This window comes from Oncorhynchus mykiss, chromosome 18, assembly GCF_057628025.1.
Source record: "Oncorhynchus mykiss isolate SJ-2025 chromosome 18, ASM5762802v1, whole genome shotgun sequence".
Classification (NCBI taxonomy): domain Eukaryota; kingdom Metazoa; phylum Chordata; class Actinopteri; order Salmoniformes; family Salmonidae; genus Oncorhynchus; species Oncorhynchus mykiss.
The window spans coordinates 53,207,948-53,234,696 of NC_143039.1; the positions used below are offsets into that span (position 1 = coordinate 53,207,948).

At 41.8% G+C, this 26,749-nt stretch overlaps 2 protein-coding genes across 2 annotated transcripts in view; both read left to right on the forward strand.

Moving 5' to 3' along the window:
- Nucleotides 1-2,007: 2,007 nt before the first annotated feature.
- Nucleotides 2,008-10,814, forward strand: LOC110496363 (splicing factor 3B subunit 4-like). Its single transcript, XM_021572220.3, has 6 exons — nt 2,008-2,123; nt 4,510-4,638; nt 8,636-9,178; nt 9,476-9,637; nt 9,951-10,112; nt 10,472-10,814. Exons 1-6 carry the CDS (start codon nt 2,090-2,092, stop codon nt 10,642-10,644), a joined length of 1,203 nt encoding a protein of 400 aa, XP_021427895.2. The 5' UTR covers nt 2,008-2,089; the 3' UTR covers nt 10,645-10,814.
- Nucleotides 10,815-12,031: 1,217 nt separating this feature from the next.
- The window catches only part of LOC110496362 (synaptic vesicle glycoprotein 2A), a 30,291-nt gene continuing 15,573 nt past the window's right edge, over nt 12,032-26,749 (forward strand). Inside the window, exons 1-3 of the mRNA XM_021572219.3 lie at nt 12,032-12,401; nt 22,347-23,120; nt 26,509-26,689. Of these exons, the coding sequence (XP_021427894.2) occupies nt 22,520-23,120; nt 26,509-26,689 (782 nt within the window). The 5' untranslated portion in view covers nt 12,032-12,401; nt 22,347-22,519. The remainder of the gene's footprint in view (nt 12,402-22,346; nt 23,121-26,508; nt 26,690-26,749) is intronic.

The window sequence follows — 26,749 nt, forward strand, 5'->3', positions numbered from 1 at the left end:
TAAGGTTCCAGTTAAGTGAACAATCTTGTTCTGAAACCAGAACAGCAAGATATGTGGCCACTTTATCTTATCCAGGATGTCACGTTCAAGTGAGAGGTAAACTTGAGGAGCAAGTTTTACTGTTGCAGGTGTTTCCATTAAAATGCAGTCACTGCTCGACCGCTATTGAACAACAGTTACACAGAAGTGCATAGCCTGAACCCAGAAAAGACATAAGCGATACAATTATAATACATTTTGTCAAATAGGCAGAGACAAATGTATAGGCCTATGAAAAATGTTCCAATGTAGTTTCCTTTTTTTATCCGGACCATATGGTATTTATTGAATGCTATGTTAAAGCCAAGATTTGCATATACATGTGACCCCTCTCAAATTCATACACTGTGCTATAGATTCAAGAACATCCTCATCCACATGACAGTTGTAAGGTTCTGTATTTATTTTCTTAGTCAACCTTGTGTTCTGTTTCGTTGTATTCTTGAACGTAGCCCTGTTTCTTTGTGTTCTTGAACGTAGCCCTGTCTTTCATTTTTGTTCATTGTTTTCACCTGTGTTAGTTACTCACCTGGTCTCATGAGCTCCTTATTTAGTTCAGTTCATTTTGTTTGTGCCTTTGTGAGGTATTGTTCATTTTGACTCTACTAATCCTTTCCTTAGCTTGTTTGTGAGAACCATTTATAGCCTTCAGTCCTATTCACCTGCCTGTTTACCTACCTGTGTATGACCATTGCCTGCCTGTGACCACGTTTCTTGCCTTCTGCAAAGGTGAAATAAACACCTGCCGTGCTCTGCGCGTGAATCTACACTTTTTTCTCAATGAGTATTCATTACAACAGTTTTGACCCTTTTATCTGTTTAGGCAAGTTATTATTGTTTGTAAACAATATAGTAATATAATAAAACATTATTTGGAATTATGATATGATAGGGTAAAACAGTTGTGAGCTCAATTTGTCAAAAATAAATATAGGCCTAAATCCTAGATTCCTAGACTGTAGATACAGGGCCTTCAGAAAAGATTCACACCCCTTGACCTTTTACACATTCTGTTTTACAGCCTGAATTTAAAATGGATTAAATTGAGATTGTGTGTCACTGATCTACACACAATATCTCATAATGTCAAAGCTGAATTATGTTTTTAGAAATGTTTATAAATTAATTAAAAAAATGAATAGCTGGAATGTCTTGAGTCAATAAGTATTCAACCCCTTTATTATAGCAAGCCTAAATAACTTCATGAGTAAAGATTTGCTTAACATGTCAGATACGTTGCATGGACTAACTCTGTGTGCAATAATGGTGCTTAACATGATTTTTGAATGAAATGTTAAATGGTTAAGAAAACTGAGGATGGAACATCATTGTAGTCACTCCACAATACTTACCTAAGAAGAAAGCCTGTACAGAATACAAATATTCCAAAACATGCAAAAAAAAGTGGCAAAGAAATTAAATAAACTTTTTGTCCTGAATACAAAGCATTATGTTTGGGGAAAATCCAACACAACCCATCACTGAGTACCAGTCTAAAATATATTTTTTAAGCATGGTTGTGGCTGCATCATGTTATGGGTATGCTTGTAATTGGTAAGGCCTATGGAGTTTTTTTTATGATAAAAAGAAAAGTAATGGAGCTAAGCATAGGCAAAATCCTAGAGGAAAACCTGGTTCAGTCTGCTTTCGAATAGACACTGGGAGAAAATCCACCTTTCAGCAGAACAATAACCTAAAACGCAAGTTACTTGCCAAGACAACATTGAATGTTCCTGAGTGGACTAGTTACAGATTTGACTAAAATCATCTTGAAAGTCTATGGCAAGACTTGAAAATGGCTGTCTAGCAATGATCAACAACCAATTTGAAAGAGCTTGAAGAATTTTTGTAAAGAATAATGGGCAAATATTGCACAATCCAGGTTTGCAAATCTATGATATCCATGATATCAGCTGCATCTTGAACGAGCTCACCGTTACAGACAGCCCGCCACCAGAGGGCGACTTTATCTAATCGCGTTCTTTGGTTTTGTCGGCTAAATACCTTGCCCAGCAGATGAACATAACGCTGCCCTCACGCCGGATTTAACATGGCGGCGGGACCAATTTCGGAACGAAACCAAGGTAGATAAATCTTTATAACATACAATGAATTTCATCAAATGTAGCCATACGGGTAGTTTCAATCACATTTGAACGCATGGCTTGAACACTAGCCAAATTAAGTAGTTAGCCATATCCCCTTGCGTGTGTGACTGCATTCCATTGCCAAACGAAGCTAGTGAGCTTCATTCTCGTTTACTAGCCAACGTCTGCCATATCTAACAAGCGTAGCTATTTAGATACATAGACATGACATAAAAATAGAGAGACAGGACATTACATGGAAATATCGCTAGCCATGTATTTTCATGTCCTGACGGACTCGTCAGATTTGTCTAGGTGTCTGCCGGGCTATGAATGGGTAGCTAGCTGGGTCATTCCTAGTATACGGTTCATTTTAGGTCCCCAGGAATTTTTTGTTCACATTGTGTAAAATGTGTATTCCGAAAGGCATGAACTATAAGGCCAGGTGTCCTTTACCTTAAAAATATAAAAATGTGGATCCTGAAAGAGAATTCTATGCATTTTAAACGCTTTGCCTGTGGCTGTAGCACATTTTGCCATGTCCAAAGGTGTCATTTACCAACTTCCACAATAAATATAAGTCGAATAGTAGAATACGCAAGATGCAATTTTGAAATGTGGTTGTGCATCAAGTTTTTCTTATGTAAATCACTGATAGTCACTCAATTAGCCCATGTCAGTATATATATTTTTTTTAGATAGCTGGATGCTAAACGAAGTTACCTATCTAAAGCTGTAACGTAAACTCACCCCATTCCGTACAAATGTGCGCAACCGTAACATTCAAACTAGGCTACAAAGAAAACTAATGGGACTGTGTTGACTTCAAAATCTGGGGTGTGAACTAGGTTTCTATTCATGCGTTGATCGACATGGTAATGGCTCTATAGTATTGGAGAAAAGTTGAAAAAACGGACCCTCCGTCACATCTTGATGTGTCATGTCGTAACGTACAGCACGCATAAAGCAACTATTTCTGTCTTACAATCTCTCTCCACCAGGTGTAGCACTTCTATCATTCTTTAAAAACAAGAAATGGACAGTGACGGGGGTAAGGGGGGATACCTAGTCATTTTTTCCGTCATCATTGCATGCGATCATCATTCTCAAAACCGCTGTTTACTTCTAAGATCACTTTAGCACCGCCCCAAAAGCCCGATTCAAATTCGACACAAACCTTCAAATAGGTATGCAATGACACATTATATAAACTCTTTATAGTGTTTTATTTACATTTTAGAGGCGATATGTTGGACAGATCAAGTGAAAAAAAGCAATTTTCCCACACAACATCTCTCCTTCTCGCTATCATGCATTAGTTTCGCTTCCCCTCCCGCCATTTTTAAAAAAAGACCCGACGGGGCTCAATGCCTGCTTGAATTATGCAGAAACGGGCAGCGTTTAGGTCATGTAATTGACTCTGTTGGGAAGGGGAGAAATTGTGCTTTACAATGGTATTGACATTACAGTTGATCTGGAAATATTATGTTTTTGGGGCGCTAAAATAAGGGCAATTCTACGGACCAAGGCGATGTACGAGTTTACGTGAGTTTACGTTAGTAATCAAGGTCGAATCAGAGCCTGGGGGGCCCCCATTGACTTTGTTAGTCAGTCTCACTCAGATATCATATTAAAAAAACTGCAAACATTTCTCTCCACCCTATGGCGAAATCTGTAGAATTTCAGGAAATTATATGTTAAACGGTGTTGATTTACAGGGTAAGCCATAGCAGTAAAGTGCCCCTGGAGCAATTAGGGTCAAGTGCCTTGTTCAAGGGCATATTGACAGATTTTTCACCTAGTCGGCTTTGGGATTAGAATCAGCGAACTTTCAGGTACTGGCCCAACACTCTTAACACTGGGCTGCCTGCCACTTCTATTCCCTGTCTTTGGCAACACTGCCCATTTTGCAGGGTTTGTTCTAGTGAACCACCACAGACTGGATGTAAAAAGTAGATTTACAGCTTTCTTGTGCATTGCTCGGTAATGTAATAGGAACTGATTATGTACATGGGTAAGGTGTTGCTAAAAACAGGTAACGTTAGTTATTTCAAGGCAACTTGAAATATCTCGTATGGCAAGGTCTTCTGTTTGGGTTTATACACATCCACTTAACAACCATGCTGTTATGTTATTGCTACCATGCTGTGTTGTCATGTGTTGTTGCCTTGCAATGTTGTTGTTTTTAGGTCTGTCTTTATGTAGTGATGTGTGTTTTGTTCTATATTTATATTGTGTTTATTTTTTGAATGTTTAATCCCAGGCCCCTGTCCCCGCAGGAGGCCTTTTGGTAGGCCGTAATTGTAAATAAATAAGAATTTGTTCTTAACTAACTTACCTAGTTAAATAAATAAAACTGTGGTTTTGCTCTCGATCACTTTAGATGCCACCGTTTATGTGGGGGGTCTGGATGAGAAAGTGGCAGAGCCACTGCTGTGGGAGCTCTTCCTACAGGCTGGGCCTGTGGTCAACACACACATGCCCAAAGACAGAGTCACGGGACAACACCAAGGTAAGTAACACACTCATAAACCACACATTGGAAACAAAACTGACACATTCTACCATCGGTAAGACCAATAAAATGTGGTGAGGTGGCACACATGTCTGCAAATAGGAACTGTGTAGAAATAGCCTATACAAAAAAGACAGATCATTGTAGATTATAAACACTGACAGAAATTGCTCCTGGTAGTATTCAGGGGTTGTGTTAGAATTCAGAGATCTACATTTTCAATACGCAGACCATACAAAAATCTGCACATTAAACCTTTTCACCTGCGTTTTATATTAAAAGTTGTATTTCAGATAACACATTAGTGCAACACATTTGGTAGAAAATGGCTTAATTTTCATCATATGACAACAGAAGTGCAACGCTGCTTGGCTAGCAGCCATACAAGTAAATGAGTTTACAATGAAAAAGCAAGGTATTTTTTTGCTTAAACGATGCATGGCCGTCCTATTTATGTTAATCATCGAAAGATTGCATCCCAGCTACATTTCCTAATGTTTTGCTTGAAGTTAATCTTGCATTTTATCAGAGAAAATTAGGTCACGCTGCGAAAAGTACCAGAAAAAAGTAGCTACACGTCAGTCAGAGCGCTGCCTGCTGATAGAATGCCCTTTGGTGAATTCTCATCCAATTAGAGAAGTGCAACTGAAGCACAAAATATGTCTGATGCCGAGCAGAAATTACAATAGGAACATTTTGTGGTCTGCGTTTACAATACACAGCACGATATTTGTTATGTTTTATCTTTTGTGAAAAACGCAGAATTCTGCTTAATTACACTGAACAAAAATGCAACCATTTCAAAGATTTTACTGAGTTACAGTTCATATAAGAAAATCAGACCATTTTAAATAAATTCATTAGGCCCTAATCTATGGATTTCATGACTGGGAACACAGATATGCAGAAGCTAAGGTAACTGAACTAAGTGACTATCACCCCGTAGCACTCACTTCTGTCATCATGAAGTGCTTTGAGAGACTAGTCAAGGATCATATCACCTCCACCCTACCTGATACCCCAGACCCACTCCAATTTGCTTACTGCCCTAATAGGTCCACAGACGACGCAATCGCCATCACACTGCACACTGCCCTATCCCATCTGGACAAGAGGAATACCTATGTAGGAATGCTGTTCATTGATTACAGCTTAGCATTTAACACCATAGTTCCCTCCAAACCCGTCAGTAAGCTCGAGACCCACCCCGCTTTGTTTAACTGGGTCCTGAACTTTCTGACGGGTCCCCCCCAGATGGTGAAAGTAGGAAACATCTCCACCACGCTGATCCTCAATACTGGGGCCCCACAAATATGCGTTCTCAGCCCTCTCCTGTACTCCCTGTTCACCCATGACTGTGTGGCCATGCATGTCTACAACTCAATCAAGTTTGCAGACAACACTACAGTGGTAGGATTGATTACCAACAATGATGAGATGACCTACAGGGAGGAGGTGAGGTCCCTCGGAGTGTGATGTCAGTAGAATAATCTCTCACTCATTGTCAACAAAACAAAAGAGATGATCGTGGACTTCAGGAAACAGCAGAGGGAGCACCCCATCCACATCGATGGGACAGCAGTGGAGAAGGTGGAAAGTCTTTAGTTTCTACACATCACGGACAAACTGAAATGGTCCACTCACACAGACAGCGTGGTGAAGAAGGCGCAACAGCGCCTCTTCAACCTCAGGAGGCTGAAAGAATTTTGACTTCACTTAAAACACTCGCAAACTTTTACAGATGCTCAATCGAGAGCATCCTGTCAGGCTGTATCGCCACCTGGTACGACAACTGCACTGCCCTCAACCGCAAGGCTCCCCAGAGGGTACTGCGGTCTGCACAACACATCACCGGGTGCAAATTACCTACTCTCCAGGACACCTACAGAACCCGATGTCACAGGAAGGCCAAAAAGATCATCAAGGACAACAACCACCCGAACCACTGCCTGTTCACCCCACTATCATCCATAAGGTGAGGTCAGTACAGGTGCATTAAAGCTGGGACCGAGAGACTGAAAAACAGCTTTTATCTCAAGGCCATCAGACTGTAAAACAGCCATCACTAACATAGAGAGGCTGCTGCCAACATACAGACTCAAATCTCTGGCCACTTTATTAAATGGATTTAATAAAGGTGTCACTAGTCACTTTAAATAACGCCACTTTAATAATGTTTACGTATCCTACATTACTCATCTCATATGTACATACACCTTAGCCAAATACATTTAAACTCAGTTTTTCACAATTCCTAACATTTAATCCTAGTAAAAATTTGCTGTCTTAGGTCAGTTAGGATCAAAACATTATTTTAAGAATGTGAAATTTCAGAATAATAGTAGAGCGATTTATTTCAGCTTTTATTTCTTTCATCACATTGCCAGTGGGTCAGAAGTTTACGTACACTCAATTAGTATTTGGTAGCATTGCCTTTTTAAATTGTTTAACTTGGGTCAAATGTTTCGGGTAGCCTTCCACAAGCTTCCCACAATAAGTTGGGTGGATTTTGGCCCATTCCTCCTGACAGAGCTGGTGTAACTGAGTCAGGTTTGTGGGCCTCCTTGCTAACACATGATTTTTCAGTTCTGCCCAGAAATGTTCTATAGGATTGAGGTCAGGGCTTTGTGATGGCCACTCCTCAGAGACTGTATATAAGGTAGTTGTTTTGAATTTGTTAAGATTACTTGTTAGATATTACTGCACTGTCGGAACTAGAAGCACAAGCATGTCGCTACACTCACATTAACATCTGCTAACCATGTGTATGTGACCAATACATTTTGATATGATTTGGTCACAGATACTTTTTTTTTTTTTTTTTGCATGGATAAGAATGTGGTGTGACCACCATTTGCCTCATGCAACGCGACACATCTCCTTTACATAGAGTTGATCAGGCTGTTGATTGTGACCTGTGGAATGTTTTCCCGCCCCTCTTCAATGGCTGTGCGAAGTTGCTGGATATTGGCTTGAACTGGAACACACTGTCGCACAGGTCAATCCAGAGCGTCCCAAACATGCTCAATGGAGCATTGGACATGGAGATAAAGTATTATCATGCTGAAACATGAGGTTATGGCAGCGGATGAACGGCACGTCAAAGGGTCTCAGGATCTTGTCACAGTATCTCTGTGCATTGAAATGCCATCGATAAAATGACATTGTGTTCATTGTCCGTGGTTTATGCCTGCCCATACCATAACCACTCATCCATCGTGGGGGCACTCTGTCCATCAGCAAACCGCTCGACCCACACGACATCATATACACTGTTTGCTAGTTGCCCGGTACAGTTGAAACCGGAATTCATGGAATTCACCGTCTCAGACGGTACCGCAGGTGAAGAGGAGGAAGTTGAGGTCCTGGGCTGGCATGGTTACACGTGGTATGAGGCCAGTTGGACTTTGCCAAATTCTCTAAAACAACAAAGGCGGCTTATGGTAGCGAAATGAACATTAAATGATTTGGCAACAACTCTGGTGGATATTCCTGCAGTCAGCATGCCAATTGCGCGCTCCCTCAACTTGAAACATCTGTGGCACTGTGTTGTGTGACAACACTGCAAAGTTTAGAGTGGCATTTTATTGTCCCCAGCACAAGATGCACTTGTGTAATGATAATACTGTTTAATCAGCTTCTTGAAATTCTAGACCTGTCAGGTGGATGGATTATCTTGGTAAAGGAGAAATGCTCACTAACAGGGATGCACAACATTTGAGAAATAAGCTTTTTGGCTTTTGGAACATATCTGGTATCTTTTATTTCAGTTCATAAAACATGGGACCAACACTTTATATTTGTGTTCAGTGTATGACGGGTATTGAATTGAATAGGTCTATGCTATGAATGCAAACTCCACACTTGATGTCACGTGGTATTTGGAGACTCCTTTAGTGACAAATAGCCTGTCAATAGTGCTGATCAGAAAATACTTTAACAGTTATACTTGAATGTTGTTCTTTGTTCTGTCCCCCCCCCCCTGCTCCATAAGGCTATGGCTTTGTTGAGTTCCTCAGTGAAGAGGATGCGGACTATGCTATCAAGATTATGAACATGATTAAATTATACGGAAAGCCCATCCGTGTCAACAAGGCCTCAGCACACAACAAAAACCTGGATGTGGGCGCAAACATCTTCATTGGTAACCTGGACCCGGAGATTGACGAGAAACTCCTCTACGACACGTTCAGTGCCTTTGGGGTCATACTCCAGACGCCCAAGATCATGCGCGACCCGGACACTGGCAACTCCAAGGGCTACGCCTTCATCAACTTTGCCAGTTTCGACGCCTCTGACGCAGCCATCGAGGCCATGAACGGCCAGTACCTGTGCAACCGCCCCATTACAGTGTCATATGCCTTCAAGAAGGACTCCAAGGGCGAGCGGCACGGCTCAGCCGCTGAACGCCTCCTCGCAGCTCAAAACCCTCTTTCGCAGGCCGATCGGCCGCATCAGCTATTCGCAGATGCACCGCCTCCCCCCTCTGCCTCGACCCCTGTCCTCACCACCCTGGGAGCCGGGATGCCCATGCCTGGTAAGTGTGCGTGCAAGTGGGTGCACCAGGGTAGAAGAATTTCAGCTTCCAAAATCCTTTGTGTATTTTGTGGGTGTACTTAGATAGGATCACTATTTGCCTTGTATAGCTTAGCCATAGATTGTGCTATGTAGATTTGTAAGAATGTCAACTTGATTTTCGTCACAATTTGAAAGTTTTATGTTGGCTTCACAATAACTTGACTAATAACTTCAGTAACACATCTACATCAGTTCATTTCAATTCAACTTTACAAAAGGTGCAATTTCTCTCTCTTTCTCGGATCTTAATTTCCAGGCATGCCCCCTCCTGGTGCCTTCCCTCCTGTGCCACCCCCCGGATCCATGCCTCCTGGTATGCCCCCTGGCATGCCCCCCGCCCCAGGGACACCAGGACCCCAGGGAGGGGGCTCAGGCCCCCCACCTGGCCCACCACCCTTCCACCAGGGCATGCACCCGGGTAAGTCACTCACCATGACCATATCATTGTAATGAGTACAACTGTCAGGAAAGTTTTCCCAGATTGTAGTGTGTGGAATTGTAAGTTAGTGCTACTTCTGGTTAAAGAAAGAGAGCTTATTGTGTGTGATGAGGTGCATTAATATATGCCATTTAGCTGACTCTTTTATCCAAAGCAACTTAGTCATGCATGCATACATTTTGCATATGGGTGTTCCCGGGAATCAAACTCACTATCCTGGTGTTGCAAGCGCCATGCTCTACCAATTAAGCTACTGAGGCCCACCACCAATGATATTGTTAATATCCAACAGGAATGCCCCAGATGACCATGCATCCTCATGGCCATCCCCCGGGTATGGTGCCTCCACCGGGCCCCCCAGGATCCAACCAGCACCGGGCACCTCCACCCCCCGGCATGCCCCCTCATCCACACATGGGCATGCCACCGAGAGGGCCCTATGGGCATCCCATGGGTGAGTGCTGTGCCTTCACAAGGCTAGGGATAAGATGATAGGAGATTTCAACTCCTATCAGTTGAAATCTCCTATCAGTTGAATAATTGCCTTTTAGTTGACTCCTGATTCATGCAAAACATGTCATTACTTTTGGTTATGTTACTATTCTGTTTCTTAGAGTCAGCATTTGGTACTTCCATTTTGGACTTTTACAAAATGTATGTAGTTGTAAACAAACACTGTTTAGCTTCAAAACATTTTGACAAATGTATCTAAAGGGAAACAATAAATAAATACATTAATTTGATATCCTTGTTGAAACGTTCTGCTTGCTCTGAGATGATATATCATTGTGTGAATTCTCCCCATCCACACAGGTCACCCCATGCATCCAGGCATGAGAGGACCCCCTCCTCCCATGCCCCCACCAGGCTACGGTGGGGGTCCCCCTCGTCCACCTCCGTTTGGTTTCCAGAGGGGGCCTCCAATGCCACCGAGGCCCCCCGGCGGCCCACCTCGAGGTCCCATGAGAGGACCAATGCCCCCATAGACTACGGAAAACCACTGCAAGGCGCATGACCATGCTTTTTTTAGTTCTATTCCAGATTACAATTTAGATACATGGTGTTGTTAATTTTTTTTGTATGTTTTTTTCTTCACTGTACAGATGCCAAACCTGCAAGGAATAAAGGTTTTAATACAACAACTTGGGTCTTTCAATTGATGTCCTTTCACTTCTCTGAGATGAGATTTAATTCAGAACATGCATCATATCAATCAACTTCTGCTTTCCTGGTACAAACATAAGACACAAAATGTAGTTGGTCCCCTGAATAGGTTAGAAACTACAAATGTGATCAAAAGGCCAGTTGTTTGAGACAGGAGAGAAGGTGAGGCATGTCCATAATGACAAGATGAATGGGATGGTTATGTTTTGACAAGACAAAGCACACGTAAGTTGAAACTGAAACTAAAACTGAAACCTCTTATAAACCCCCTGAAGTAACTACAAACCCACAAAATACAATGTTAGGCAGTGCCTTGAGAGAAAGCTATGGGTAGAGTACAAATACTAATTCTGCACTTGCTTCCAAACTACAAAACAATGTGTGAAATGTAGTGAAGTCAAAAATATAAATAGAAAAGTAAAGTACAGATACCCCAAAAAACTACTTAAGTACTTTCAAGTATTTTTACTTAAGTACTTTACACCACTAATAATGAGTGATTAATGAGTGCAAACAAAGAGGCTTAAAACCCTATATTAGATTGGTTTATTAAACCCTCCTTTAAAATAGAGTTAGCAATTTTCATAGAGCTAGAATAACTGATATTTTCTGCATAACTGAGCTGGGCAGGAAAGTCATGGGTTGTCAATTAAGCTCACTTGTTTCCTTATCATCTGGTCCTGTGATGTCACTAGGTGGGATGGGCCAGTGGTTGGCATAGAAACAGGGGCAGGTGTATGTGAGAGAGAAATATGGGGTTGGCATTTTGATTATTCAGCTCAGGGAGAAGTCCATTTACATGGAAAATATTGTTTCAGAGACCTCTTATGCCTGTTGATTAGGGGCTACTAATAGTCTTATTCCAACGATTAAAAAAACATACAACTCATTATATCTAAGCTGTTCTATTAGAACATTGAATTGGAGCAGAGTAATACATTTGGCAACTTAAGTGTATCACTGAAAGGGAGGCGATTCTCATTATAGGCTGTAGGCCTACATGTTTGCGTGAGTGGTAAAGATACATATTTTCATTCAGGGTATGTAAGCCTAATACATACAGCTAAAGCTTAGGATACATTAATCGATTTGAAACATAAACATACCAACACCTTGATAAGTATCAATAGGCTACACATCATAGTTGCTTGCTTTCACATGTAGGCCTACACATGATTCAAATAGTATTGTGTGTGTGTGTGATGATGAGAGGGCGTGGTGGGCAACATTTAAAGCGAAAGCGAAATGGATGTTTAATACTTAAAAAATAGTTTGAAATACGGGTTAAGATAAATGAATAACTTGAGAACCAATAAGAGAGCCATTAAGATAGACCGTGGCAAGGTGCGTGAAAGGTATATTTCTGCCGGGGGGGGGGGGGGGGGGGGGGGCAAATCTTCGATGCTACTTGTGGTACCCACTGAGGTGGTACCTCTAGGTTCCAGCATCACGCTTCCTCTTCAGTCAGTTGGGTTACGGGGAGCCTATCCACGTTTGAGCAGCAGCAGCATCAACGCACTGTCATCCTGTTGACAAAATTCAAGCTGGGGATATAGTGATATCCATGTCCATAATTACGGTGAGATGATGTTGTTACCTTTACTAAAATGAAACTCGGCAAATTGGTTATAATTAGACTACATAGGCCGACTCCGTTGTTATACGAATGTGGATGTGCGTGCTTCCCAAAATATCTTACCCAATGGCCACGATTTAGGATGTGAAAATCATATAGTGTTTTATTGAAATGTAGCCTATCTATTTATGCGACTATGCAGGTCGATGCAGACTCCATACATACTAAAATTATTGATGTTATTGATATTTCTTGTCGCCTATTTAACATGACAGCAGGCCTATCAATCTAACATGATACCCAAGTCTTCCCTGCGTAAAAACGCAGTCACGACAATTCAATGTCTCTTCAAATGAAGAGATTGGAACTGCGTTTGAGTTTAAATCGTTTATATTACCGAAAATATGTTGAATATTGCATTTAGATAATTCATTCAACAATTGAGCTAATTGCTTTAGGTCAGTTGTAAAAGTCGCGCTGGTCTTGTTGCACTACGTTAAATATTTATAGGCTAATCCGAAATAAAATGATCAAAATAAAATATATTACTGGTAGCATACTATCATGATTTCGCAGTCGTATCGCGCCTGAATGGAGAAATGTGTTAGAATTTTGCCATTGTCCTTCACGTAGGCGATTCATCATGATTGTGTTGGCGAGGGGGATGGTAACTAGGCAATGTGTCATCCTCAGGTTTTTATAGGGGGATTCCGTGTCGACTGAATGCCAACCGTCCGTAATGCATGTTATTGGCAGACCATTTCTGAAATAATAAACGGACACTTGTGACCTTGCAAAGATCTCACAACGGTTGACCATCATCTTGAAGCCGTGCTACTTTTGGCAAGACAAGAAATGTGCACGCTTTGCCTCCATCTATAACGACCTTGTCTCAGACTGGCGCCATTTGTTGCTGATGCTCAACGGGTTTACTATTTCCCTTAACAAATAGCCTACATATTGCCTTAACCGTTAAAATAAACAAGCCTGCAAAACATAATCAGGTGAATTTTTTGAGAACATTGTTATGGAATGCAGAGGCGACGTTCCTAGGGGCACATGCCCTCTCAGATTTGTCCTGTTTAAAATTAATACATTTTTTTTGTTAAATTTATATGGAAGGGGTTTTCTTTATTTTTTACTATTATCTACATTGTAAAATAATAGTGAAGACATCAAAACTATGAAATAACACATATGGAATCATATAGTAACCAAAGAATTGATAAACAAATCAAAATATATTTCAGATTTGAGATTCTTCAAAGTAACCACCCTTTGCCTTGACAGCTTAGCGCACTCTTGGCATTCTCCTAGTCACCTGGAATGCATTTCAATTAAAAGGTGTGTCTTGTTAAAAGTTGATTTGTAGAATTTCTTTCCATCTTAATGCTTTAAAAAAAATACAAGGTATTTTATTTATTTATTTTTATTTCGCCTTTATTTAACCAGGTAGGCTAGTTGAGAACAAGTTCTCATTTGCAACTGCGACCTGGCCAAGATAAAGTGTAGCAATTCGACACATACAACAACACTGAGTTACACATGGAATAAACAAAACATACAGTCAATAATACAGTAGAACAAAAGAAAACAAAATGTCTATATACAGTGAGTGCAAATGAGGTAAGTTAAGGAAATAAATAGGCCATGGTGGCGAAGTAATTACAATATAGCAATTAAACACTGGAATGGTAGATCGGCAGAAGATGAATGTGCAGATAGAGATACTGGGGTGCAAAGGAGCAAAATAAAGAAAAAAATACCAGTATGGGGATGAGGTAGGTAGATAGATAGGATGTTTACAGATGGGCTATGTACAGGTGCAGTGATCTGTAAACTGCTCTGACAGCTGGTGCTTAAAGCTAGTGAGGGAGATGTGAGTCTCCAGCTTCAGAGATTTTTGCAATTCATTCCAGTCATGGGCAGCAGAGAACTGGAAGGAAAGACGACCAAAGGAGGATTTGGCTTTGGGGGTGACCAGTGAGATATACCTGCTGGAGCGCGTGCTACGAGTGGGTGCTGCTATGGTGACCAGTGAGCTGAGATAAGGCGGGGCTTTACTTAGCAGAAACTTGTAGATAACCTGTAGCCAGTGGGTTTGGCGAAGAGTATGAAGCGAGGGCCAACCAACGAGAGCGTACAGGTCGCAATGGTGGGTAGTGTATGGGGCTTTGGTGACAAAACGGATGGCACTGTGGTAGACTGCATCCAGTTTGTTGAGTAGAGTGTTGGAGGCTATTTTATAGATGACATCACCGAAGTCGAGGATCGGTAGGATGGTCAGTTTTACGAGGGTATGTTTGGCAGCATGAGTGAAGGATGCTTTGTTGCGATATAGGAAGCCGATTCTAGATTTAATTTTGGATTGGAGATGCTTAATGTGAGTCTGGAAGGAGAGTTTACAGTCTAACCAGACATCCAGGTATTTGTAATTGTCCACGTATTCTAAGTCAGAGCCGTCCAGAGTAGTGATGCTGGACGGGCGAGCAGGTGCGGGCAGTGATCGATTGAATAGCGTGCATTTAGTTTTACTTGCGTTTAAGAGCAGTTGGAGGCCACGGAAGGAGAGTTGTATGGCATTGAAGCTCGTGTGGAGGTTAGTTAACACTGTGTCCAAGGAGGTAGGGGTGGTATACAAAATATAGTCCTATTTGGTAAGAGACCAAGTCCATATTATGGCAAAAACAGCTCAAATAAGCAAAGAGAAATGACAGTCCATCATTACATTAAGACGTGAAGGTCAGTCAATTCGGAAAATTTCAAGAATTTTGAAAGTTTCTTCAAATTCAGTCGCAAAAACCATCAAGTGCTATGATTAAACTGGCTCTCATGAGGACCGCCACAGGAAAGGAAAACCCTGCTGCAGCAACCTCTGTGTCTTTGTGAGACACAGTGTAGGTGAACAGATGATTTCCGCATGTTCCCACCATGAAGCATGGAGTAGGAGGTGTGATGGTGTAGAGATGCTTTGCTGGTGACATTTTTGCTGATTTATTTGGAATTCAAGGCACACTTAACCAACATGGCTACCACAGCATTCTGCAGTAATACGCCATCCCTTCTGGTTTACGCTTGTTTTTCAACAGGACAATGACCCAACACACCTCCAGGCTGTGTAAGGGCTATTTGACCAATAAGGAGAGAGTGGAGTGCTGCATCAGGTGACATGGCCTCTACAATCACCCGACCTCAACCCAATTGAGATGGTTTAGGATGATTTGGACAGCAGAGTGAAGGACGGTTGGAAAAACATTCCAAGTGAAGCTGGTTGAGAGAATGCCAAGGGTGTGCAAAGCTGTCATCAAGGCAAAGGGTGGCTAATATATTTTGATTTGTTTAAAAAAAAAATGGGTTACTACATGATTCCATGTGTTATTTCATAGTGTTAATGTCTTCACTATTATTCTACTATTTAGAAAATAGTAAAAATAAAGGAAAACCCTTGAATGAGTAGGTGTGTCTAAACTTTTGACTGGTATATATTTTTACAAAAAAAATGTATCTGTAATACTACTAGCCACTTAGCAATTGTATGAAGTCACCTTTTGCTAGCCCAGATATGTTCCCAATCTCCCAACCTCATAACTAGCTACCAAGAAGCCATTGCAGGCTATGAATCAAGTTAGAGTAGCTAGCTTGTCTAACTATCTTAGCTGGTATGCCTGCTGGCTAGGTTGGTAGACGTTAGAAAAGCAAGCAGTAACTAAATGTACTGAATAAGACTCACATTGCTTTCAATATTTTACCCATATTCTAGCAGAGGTGCAGAGAAGCATATATTAATGTTACGACTTCTAGGAGTAGTGGGTGCGGAGTCAGGCGCAGAGAGCAGAGGGTTTAGGACAACCGTATTTATTCCTGTGACAGAAGAGTTCACGCCAAAACACCAGGCGCATACAATGACCGGTCCAAAAATAGGACCCAAACAGTCCGGAGAAAATAAGAAAATAGCACATCCACAAAACGAACAGAGAAACAAGCCCGCACAAAAGCAGGCGGGCATAACTGGCTTAAATAGCCTTAACCAAAACCCTAACAAGAAACAGGTGTAACCAATAAGACAAAACCAACAGAAAAGGAAAAGGGGATCGGTGGCAGCTAGTAGACCGGTGACGACAACCCCCGAGCGCCGCCCGAACAGGGAGAGGAGCCACATTCGGTGGGAGTCGTGACATTATTTATTGTATTTTTTAAAGAACCGCTAGTCAGGAGGATACAGACGGCTCAAGATGTATGCTTAGATATGCAGAAAAATATACATATATTTTTTTACATAGAATTAATCATAATGATCATGGCTCTAAATTGCAGGAAAGAGCTGTTTCAGGTGTTTGAAAAATGCAGAATTCTCCAACTTATGGATGGGCCGTAGCCCCCCTCTGGGTCACGCCCCAGTCATCCTCACTTACTTTGTGCCACCACAGATTTTTGGGGTTCCAAACGTCCCTGATGGCTTGCCTGCCAATTCCCAATTAACACACACTAATGGTAATAAGGATAACCTTGCATCAGTGTCTGTCAGCACACCAATGCTGTGAAATTAAATGGGTTTAATATCACACCAAGCCCTCTACTGCTCAGAGTAGCTATTGCCTCAACACCATCTTATAGCCTAGGCTATCCAGTGACCTTGTGAACAGGTTGTTGGACTGATAGTCCCAGGGCCTCTGGTTCAGGTCCTGGTCAGGGCTGCCACCCTGAAGTGGGATGGCACCAAAGTTTGTCCATTGAGTGTGTTCTATGGTGTAAGGGAATTGCTAGAGTAAAGTACTGGGACGCCAGGAGGGCGAGTTTTGCATTTTAGGACATATATGTGTTAAAGTGAGTCTCATCCCTTTCTTTGACCCCACATGTGTAACCGTGTGGGCGTGTTACTGACCAAAAGATAGCATATCTGGTGTGTGTATTTACTGCTCAGAATGTGTGACGGTGTTTTTTTTTAAATAGATGGATGTGTTGTCATTACTGTTCCCAATTTAGTCCTCACTCTTGCAGCTTTTGGTGGGGGCACCTTTTTGTCTAATATGTGACCCAGTGGCCCTTTAATCATTTTGTATGCCACCCTGTTGTCAGGAAGGAATCCCCTGAAGAATGCTCTCTCCCTCTCTCTCTCAATTTCTATCTCTCCTTTTCTCAATTTCTCTATTCCATTCTCTGTGCATTGTATCTTGTCCTTTCTCCCTTCCCCTCACTATCTCTCTCTATGTTTCTCTCCCCCCTCCCATCTGTTCACAATCGCGGCCTCCCAAAAGTTCATCCTCACTCCTGTACTGTTGTTTTCCCTTCGTATAATCCCAACACATGGCATGAGAGGATTAATAATCCTCATTGGCCAGTTAAAGCAGTAACTGCTTTCAATACCCTACATTGGCAAGATAAGTAAAGAAGAGCATTAGAGCTTATCTGCAGCTCCTGTCGAAGATTAGGTGGACAACTGTTTCAACAAAATACATATAGTTTGTAGGTTTCAGCCTTCTTCAATGGGTTTTTGCTGTCGAGGAACATGTGGCCACATCCATAGACTGAGACAATAAAGAATTGTGAAAAGCAGGAAAGATTGAATGTCAAGGACAGACAGCCCATCCCTCTGGGCAGTCAGTTCGAAACATTGAATTGAAGCTCAGTTACATTTTGACCTACCCATTTGATCATGTTAAATATAGAGATTCTTCTATCAACACATCTCTTCATCACTGTCTTACAAAATCCAATTCTCTACTAATACAGTTGAAGTCGGAAGTTTACATACAAATACATTTAAACTCAGTTTTTCACAATTTCTGACATTTAATCCTAGTAAAAATTCCCTGTCTTAGTTCAGTTAGGATCACCACTTTATTTTAAGTATGTGAAATGTCAGAATAATAGTAGAGAGAATGATTTCAGTTTTTATTTCTTTCATCACATTCCCAGTGGGTCAGAAGTTTACATACACTCAATTAGTATTTGGTAGCCTTGCCTTTCAATTGTTTAACTTGGGTCAAACGTTTCAGGTAGCCTTCCACAAGCTTCCCACAATAAATTGGGTGGATTTTGGCCCATTCCTCCTGACAGAGTCAGGTTTGTGGGCCTCCTTGCTAACACATGATTTTTCAGTTCTGCCCAGAAATGTTCTATAGGATTGAGGTCAGGGCTTTGTGATGGCCACTCCAATACCTTGACTTTGTTGTCCTTAAGCCATTTTTCTACAACTTTGGAAGTATGATTGGGGTCATTGGCCATTTGGAAGACCCATTTGTGACCAAGTTTTAACTTCCTGACTGATGTCTTGAGATGTTGCTTCAATATATTCAGATAATGTTCCTCCTCATGAAGCCATCTATTTTGTGAAGTGCAAAAGTCCCTCCAGCAGCAAAGCACCCCCACACCATGATGCTGCCACCCCCGCGCTTCACGGTTGGGGTGGTGTTTTTCGGCTTGCAAGCCTCCCCCTTTTTCCTCCAAACATAATGATGGTCATTATGGCCAAACAGTTCTATTTTTGTTTCATCAGACTAGAGGACATTTCTCTAAAAAGCTTTTTTTATGGCGGTTTTGGAGCTGTGGCTTCCTCCTTGCTGAGCGTCCTTTCAGGTTATGTCGACATAGGATTCGTGTTAGTATGGATATAGATACCTTTGTACCCGCTTCCTCTAGCATCTTCACAAGGTCCTTTGCTGTTGTTCTCTGATTGATCTGCACTTTTCGCACCAAAGTACGTTCATCTCTAGGAGACAGAAGTCTCCTTCTTGAGCAGTATGATGGCTGCGAGGTCCCGTGGTCTTTATACTTGCGTACTATTATTTGCACAGATGAACGTGGTACCTTCAGGCGTTTGGAAATTGCACCCAAGGATGAACCAGACTTGTGGAGGTCTCCAATTTGTTTTCTGAGATCTTGGCTGATTTCTTTTGATTTTCCCATGATGTGAAGTAAAAAGGCAAATCCACAGGTACACCTCCAATTGACTCAAATGAGGTCAATTAGCCTATCAGAAGCTTCTAAAGCCATCACATAATTTTCTGGAATTTTCCAAGCTGTTTAAAGGCACAGTCAACTTAGTGTATGTAAACTTCTGACCAACTGGAATTGTGATACAGTGAATTATAAGTGAAATAATCTGTATGTAAACAATTGTTGGAAAAATGACTTGTGTCATGCACAAAGTAGATGTCCTAACCGACTTGCCAAAACTATAGTTTGTTAACAAGATATTTGTGGAGTGGTTGAAAAACGAGTTTTAATGACTCCAACATAAGTGCATATAAACTTCCGACTTCAACTGTATATGCTATAGTTATTTGTTTCACACTGCAGAAAGAGACCATTGCAGGTTTACCTCTGTGATAGGCAGACATACAGTGCCTTCATAAAGTATTCACACCCCTTGACTTTTCCTCATTTTGTTGTGTTACAGACAGAATTTAAAATTGATTACATGGAGATGTTGTGTCACTGGCCTACACGCCCTATAATGTCAAAGTGGAGGTACAGTTTTTGTCTTATTTATTTATTCTAACTAATACAAAATGAAAAGTTGAAATGTCTTGAATCAAGTATTAAGCCCCTTTGTTATGGCAAGCGTAAATAAGTTCAGGAGTAAAAATGTGCTTTACAATCGCATAATAATTTGCATGGATTCACTCGGTGTGCAACAATATTGTTTAAAATGATTTTTGAATGACGACCTCATCTCTGTACCCCACACATACAATTATCTGTAAAGTCCCTCAGCAGTGAATTTCAAACACAGTTTCAACAACAAAGACCAATAGAGGTTTTCCAATGCCTCGCAAAGAAGGGCACCTATTGGTAGATGGATTTTAAAAAAGCATGGTGAAGTTAATAATTCAACTTTGGATCACTACAAAGTCACTACAAAGACAGTTACAGAGTTAAATGGCTGTGATAGTAGAAAACCGAGTATAGATCAACAACATTGAACATGTGGTAAAGAAATGAACTGTATGTCCTGAATACAAAGCATTATGTTTGGGGCAAATCCAACACAACACATCACTGAGTACCACTCTTCATATTTTCAAGCATGGTGGTGGCTGCATCGTGTCATCGGCAAGGGAGTTTTTTGGGGGGGATATAAGAAACGGAATTGAGCTAGGCACAGGAGAAATCCTAGAGGGAAACCTGGTTGAGTCTGCTTTCCAAGAGACACTGGGGGACAAATTCACCTTTCAGCAGGACAATAACCTAAAACACAAGGCCAAATATACACTGGAGTTGCTTACCTAGATGACATTGAAGGTTCCTGAGTGGCCTAGTTACAGTTTTGACTTGAAAATCTACGGCAAGACTTGAAAATGGGTGTCTAGCAATGATCAGCAACCAACTTGAAAGAGCTTGAAGAATTAAACAAATAATAATGTGCAAATATTGTACAATCTAGGTGTGCAAAGCTCATAGCTGTAAATGTTGCCAAAAGCGATTCTGCCAAAGGTGATTCTAACACGTATTGTCTCAAAGGGCTGAATATGTATGAAATCAAGATATATTAGTGTTTTATTTTTCATATTTTTTTTCACAAATGTTAGATTTTTTTGTGTAGATCGATGACAACCTATGGCAATTTAATCAATTTTAATCCTACTTTGTAACATAAGAAAATATGTAAAAAGTCAACAGGTGTGAATACTTTCTGAAGGCACTGTAGATAAAAGGCTACCAAACAATATTGTTATCCGTGATGTTGATTGTATCAAAGTATTCCCACCTTCTTTAATGGTAGCCACCATTTTAAATCTGACTTTGCTGTAGTCAGGTGTTTGGGGGACAGGAATCTGTCTATCAGTGCATATAGTATATGGCTTAAAAATGTTAACTAATGGGCCTCCTGAGTGTCGTAGCGGTCTAAGGCACTGCATTGCTGTGCTAGAGGCATAACTACAGACCCGGGTTCATTCGCTGGCAGTGCCACAATTGGCCCAGCGTCGTCCGGGTTAGGTGAGGGTTTGGCCGGGGGGGGGCTTTACTTGGCTCATTGCGCCCTAGCGACTCCTTGTGGCGGGCCGGGTGCCTGCAGGCTGACTCCAGTCATCAGTTGAACAGCGTTTCATCTGACACATTGGTGTGGCTGGCATCTGGGTTAAGCTGGCGGGTGTTAAAAAGCACATTTAGGTATGTCTTGTTTTGGTGGAAGCATGACTCCACCTTTGCCTCTCCCGAGCCCTTTGGGAAGTTGCAGTGATGAGACAAGATCAAACAAAAAACGAGAACTAATGTGATGTGTTGTGGTCCCTAAATACTAAGTGTTATCTACATTTTACAGGCCTTTTACTTCCAGTATGGTCAGTTCTGCATCTTAACATGCGAGAGGCCATTTCCAAATAAAGCAGTATAAGTCAAAAGCAACATTATTTGTGCAAAGCAATAATGCACACTTGGACTCATACTCTTACTATATATTATTTTAAATATATTTTCCATTTGCTTGTGAAGAATATTGTTTTTGACTAATCCATGAATCCACAGTCCACAAGGAAGAGTTGCTACCCTTCTCAATTTGCCCCTGCTTTACTTTCCCTGGTGTTGAGTTGTTATCAGATGGACACAAGACACAATATGTCAACATCGAACAGTACGCCATACCTAATCAGTTTACAGAGAATGCAAATTGAGATAAGATGCTCCTTGGTATCTGCTTAGAAATACGCTTCCCCTAGCAACAGTAACAGGATCTGGGCTTACTCATATTGAGCATTATAGAGATAGAACGTTACTTAAAGGGGCAATCGGGGGATTCTAAAAACCACTAATGGGCCACCCCACCACTTGTTTTGATAAACAGCTGAGGGATGAAACTATGGATGCAAGGACTGCATTAGACCACAATTGTGGTTTTAAACATGTTTTGAAGCTATACAGTATTTATTTTAAATTATATTGACCCAAACCCTGATTCAAAAGTTTGGTCTATGTGACTAACAATGTGTTTGCGCTTTCCCTCTGTAGAGGAGCAGTCCATCGCAGAGCGGGCCCTGTGATCAAATCCAGCTCAACTCTCCACCACCCTATTGAGGGTAAACTGGAACACTGCCTGACAAACACTCCCCAGAGATTCCTGAGCTCCATCCTGCTTTTCAGGTGATAAACCCCTGCCTTTGAGATTCCTCTACCCTTCAATAATGGAGGACGGCTATCAGAACAAGACAGCCTTTATAAAGGGTGCCAAAGACATTGCCAAGGAGGTTAAGCGCCAGGCGGCCAAGAAAGTGGGCCGCGGTGTGGACAAGATGACCGACGAGTACAGCAAACGCTCATACGCCCGCTTTGAGGAAGACGACGACGATGACTACCCTGGAGTGCCTGGGGGGCAGGACAGTGGCTACTACCGGGGCGACAGCCAGGCAGCCAATGACGATGAAGGTGGCCACAGCGACTCCACAGAGGGCCACGACGAAGACGACGAGATCTACGAGGGCGAGTACCAGGGCATTCCCCGCGCCGACTCGAGCAAGGCTGCCGACAGCCTAGCAGGGGGAGATGGGCAGCAGTTCAGGGACATGGCACAGTTTGAGGGGGAAAGGCGGAAGGATCAAGAAGAGCTAGCCCAGCAGTACGAGACCATCCTGCAGGAGTGCGGCCATGGAAAGTTCCAGTGGACCCTCTACTTTGTGCTGGGGCTGGCCCTCATGGCGGACGGTGTAGAGATTTTTGTGGTGGGCTTTGTGCTCCCCAGCGCCGAGAAAGATATGTGTCTGTCAGAGGAAAGCAAGGGCATGTTGGGTAAGTGTGACCCTTAAACTGTCTTTTTAATTAACTTGATTGATTTACATGCTAGGTTAGTGAGTCCTTAAATGTTTTTCTCCGATCAAGTGTCAAATGTGGGGGAGTTAATCGGCCCCAATGCAAATTCAATAAAAACGCTGTCATTCTACGGTAAATTCCTCACATCTTATGTCTTTGGTAGACAATAAAATTAGCAATCTATGAATATGTAACCTAACGTAGCAGGCTTAAAAAGACTCCTGAGCGGAGTCCCCAAATCCATTTTTCAAGTTAGGTTGTAACAGGAAACATCTGCTTTCTGCCGACCCTCTGGAGAGTGATGAATGTGTAACTCAGTAACCTATTTATTGACATCAGCACCTGATACACAAATGTCTGCTTGGCAGCACTTCATTTTGTGATAAAGAAATGACCTGGTATTTCATTTATTCACAGAAATAACCAGGTACTGTAGTTGCTAGTGCAGACTTTAAAAAATGAAATAGTACCCTTCGTCACCAGATAATTTTCTAGCAAAAATAAGTACAGTAAAATAAAATTGTGTTGTGTGTTCGTGTTGAGTTGTGAATATCATGCCAGTGTACCGCCAGCGTTCAGTCAATTGCGCTCCAGCATCTTAAACAGGTTTTTTCTCTTACCGTCTCTCTGTCTTGTGCCATCTTTAGAATACTTTATAAGTGCCCATAAACTTTGTTTTGGCTCAGAAATGGTCCAAAGCAGACAGCAACCTAGGCCCAAATTGGCTACCCATTTTCCTGAGGAGATAAACATGAACATCATTTTATTATGCTGAAAGAGTATGATAGAGGAAAACATGCAAAACATTGCTGGTTACTAGTTTTGATTGAATATGGGGGCCCCAATTTCTGCTCTGCAGCTTGCGTGTTGATCTTGTCTCTCTGACACATCTATAATAATAACAACAACAATTGATTAACCTTATATCTCAAAGTGCTTCAAGAGCAACAATCAAACAAGCAACATACAGTAAGTATCCTGACAGGTCAACCAATAGAGGCCAAGTTTTTGCTGCATCCTCTGAAGATAGAGAGGGTCAGTTCATGGGTTGAGCGGAGGGAGCTGGTCAGAGGAAGGGAAATGATGGCGATGGAGTCTGCTGATGATCTTGTAGAGGACAAGTCTGGAGTCTTATAGCCACTGGACTTCTCTTCTTTCACTCTGTGATGCCGCAGCAGTGATGCCTCAAAAAGCTCACCACACAAAGTTCAGAATAGAAGCCTTGTCGTCCTCACTGCAAGCCCTCTGCTTTAGCACTGCTGTATTCCTCTACGTAATACTGGCACCCAGGTGAAACAAAAAAAGCTGGTAATGTGTCCAGATGCATTTTTCAAACAAAAACATTAGCCGGCTAGCCATAGCTAGCTACCTATGTCAACGCTGACAAATAGAGTTTATTCTCACATAAAGGGGAAAACCATCTATGATTAGTCTCCTCCATCCCACACCTCCCTCTTCAATACCCTTGAGCTTTGTGGGTGGGTGGGTGGGTGGGTGTATGTGTATGTGTGTGTGTGTGTGTGTGTGTGTGTGTGTGTGTGTGTGTGTGTGTGTGTGTGTGTGTGTGTGTGTGTGTGTGTGTGTGTGTGTGTGTGTGGTGTCTGTTTGGGAGTGTGTGACAGTGCCTGCCTGCCTGCCTGCCTGCCCACACACACCTAACCTAACCGCAGGTTTTACACAATGCAATTGTCAGTTGTTGTTGTTGGGTTTTTTTTACATTGCAAGACAGTCTTGTACAGTGCATTCAGAAAGTATTCAGATTCTTGAATTTTTCCACATTTTGTTACGTTACAGCCTTATTCTAAAATGGATTAAATCATTTTTCCCCCTCAACAATCTACACACAATTACCCATAATGACAAAGTAAAAACAGGTTTTTCTGCATTTTTGCAAATATATTAAAAAGAAGAAACTGAAATATCACATTTACAGAAGTCTTCTTGGGTATAACGCTACAAGCTTGGCACACCTGTATTTGGGGAGTTTCTCCCATTCTTCTTTGCAGATCCTCCCAAGCTTTGTCAGGTTGGATGGGGAGTGTTGCTGCACAGCTATTTTCAGGTCTCTCCAGAGATGTTTGATTGGGTTCAAGTCCATTCAGAGACTGGTCCGGAAGCCACTCCTGCATTGTCTTGGCTGTGTGCTTAGTGATTGTTGTCCTGTTGGAAGGTGAACCTTTTCACAGTCTGATGTCCTGAGTGCTCTGGAGCAGGTTTTCATCAAGGATCTTTCTATACTTTGTTCCGTTCATCTTTCCCTCGATCCTGACTATTCTCCCAGTCCCTGAAAAACATCCCCACAGCATGATGCTATCACCACCATGCTTCACCGTAGGGATGATGCCAGGTTCCTCCAGACATGACACTTGGCATTCAGGCCAAAGAGTTCAATTTTGGTTTCATCAGAGTATCTTGTTTCTCATGGTCTGAGTGCCTTTTGGCAAACTCCAAGCGGTCTGTCATGTCCCTTCACTGAGGAGTGGCTTCCATCTTGCCACTCCACCATAAAGGCCTGAATGGTGGAGTGCTCCAGAGATGGTAGTCCTTCTGGAAGGTTCTCCCATCTCCACAGAGGAACTCTGGAGCTCTGTCAGAGTGACCATCAGGTTCTTGGTGGTCCAAACTTCTTCCATTTAATAATGATGGAGGTGACTGTGTTATTGGGGACCTTCAATGCTGCAGAAATGTTTTGGTACCCTTCCCCAGATCTGTGCTTCGACACAATCCTGTCTCGGAGCTATACGGACAATTCCTTCAACCTCATCGCTTGGTTTTTGCTCTGACATGCACTGTCAACCATGAGACCTTATATAGACAGGTGTGTGTCTTTCCAAATCAGTTATTTGAATTGACTAAAGGTGGACTCCAATGAAGTTGTAGAAACATCTCAAGGATGATGAATGGAAACAGGATGCACCTGAGCTCAATTTCAAGTCTCAAAGTTTTTTGTTGTTGTTGTTAGAAACCAATAAGATTAGCATTCCTGCCATGTTATTTTGTTGAAATATACAGTAATTCCATCTCTGATTGCACCCAAATTGGCCATTGTAATTTATAGGATTCATATAATATAAGGTTTTGACCATTTCTTTGGATTCCTCATGTCTAACTTTTTTTTTAACGTTTGGGTCAAATGGATGTTAGGTATTATATTTATTAAATGTTATAAATCCTATAAATGGCCAGTCCTATAAATTAAAATGGTCCATTTTTAAAAACAGAAACTATTTCAGAACGATCTGAGATAGTGGGTGTCGAAATCGTCTTTCTTTTGCCACATGTTGTGCCGAAGGGTAACAAATAAAGCAGCTGTATGCACAGGTAAGGAACATGTAACTCTCTCATTTTCTCTTTCTGTCCTCTGCAGGTCTGATTGTTTATCTGGGAATGATGGTCGGTGCATTCGTGTGGGGTGGGCTCGCTGATCGGATAGGCCGACGGCAGTCCCTTCTCATCTGTCTCTCCATCAACAGCGTCTTCTCCTTCTTCTCCTCCTTTGTCCAGGGCTACAGCACCTTTCTCTTCTGCCGACTACTTTCTGGTGTTGGGTAAGATTCTGAAAACCGATGGAAGGTGAATGATAGATTAAGACAGAGTGACACACAGAC

What these genes read in the sequence shown, in the direction of transcription:
- LOC110496363 (XM_021572220.3), top strand. Translation starts at nt 2,090, where the DNA reads ATGGCGGCGGGACCAATTTCGGAACGAAACCAAG. An exon ending in CCACCAGGGCATGCACCCGG is followed by an intron (nt 9,638 to 9,950) that starts GTAAGTCACTCA and finishes AATATCCAACAG; the next exon opens with GAATGCCCCAGATGACCATG. An exon ending in GCCCTATGGGCATCCCATGG is followed by an intron (nt 10,113 to 10,471) that starts GTGAGTGCTGTG and finishes CCATCCACACAG; the next exon opens with GTCACCCCATGCATCCAGGC.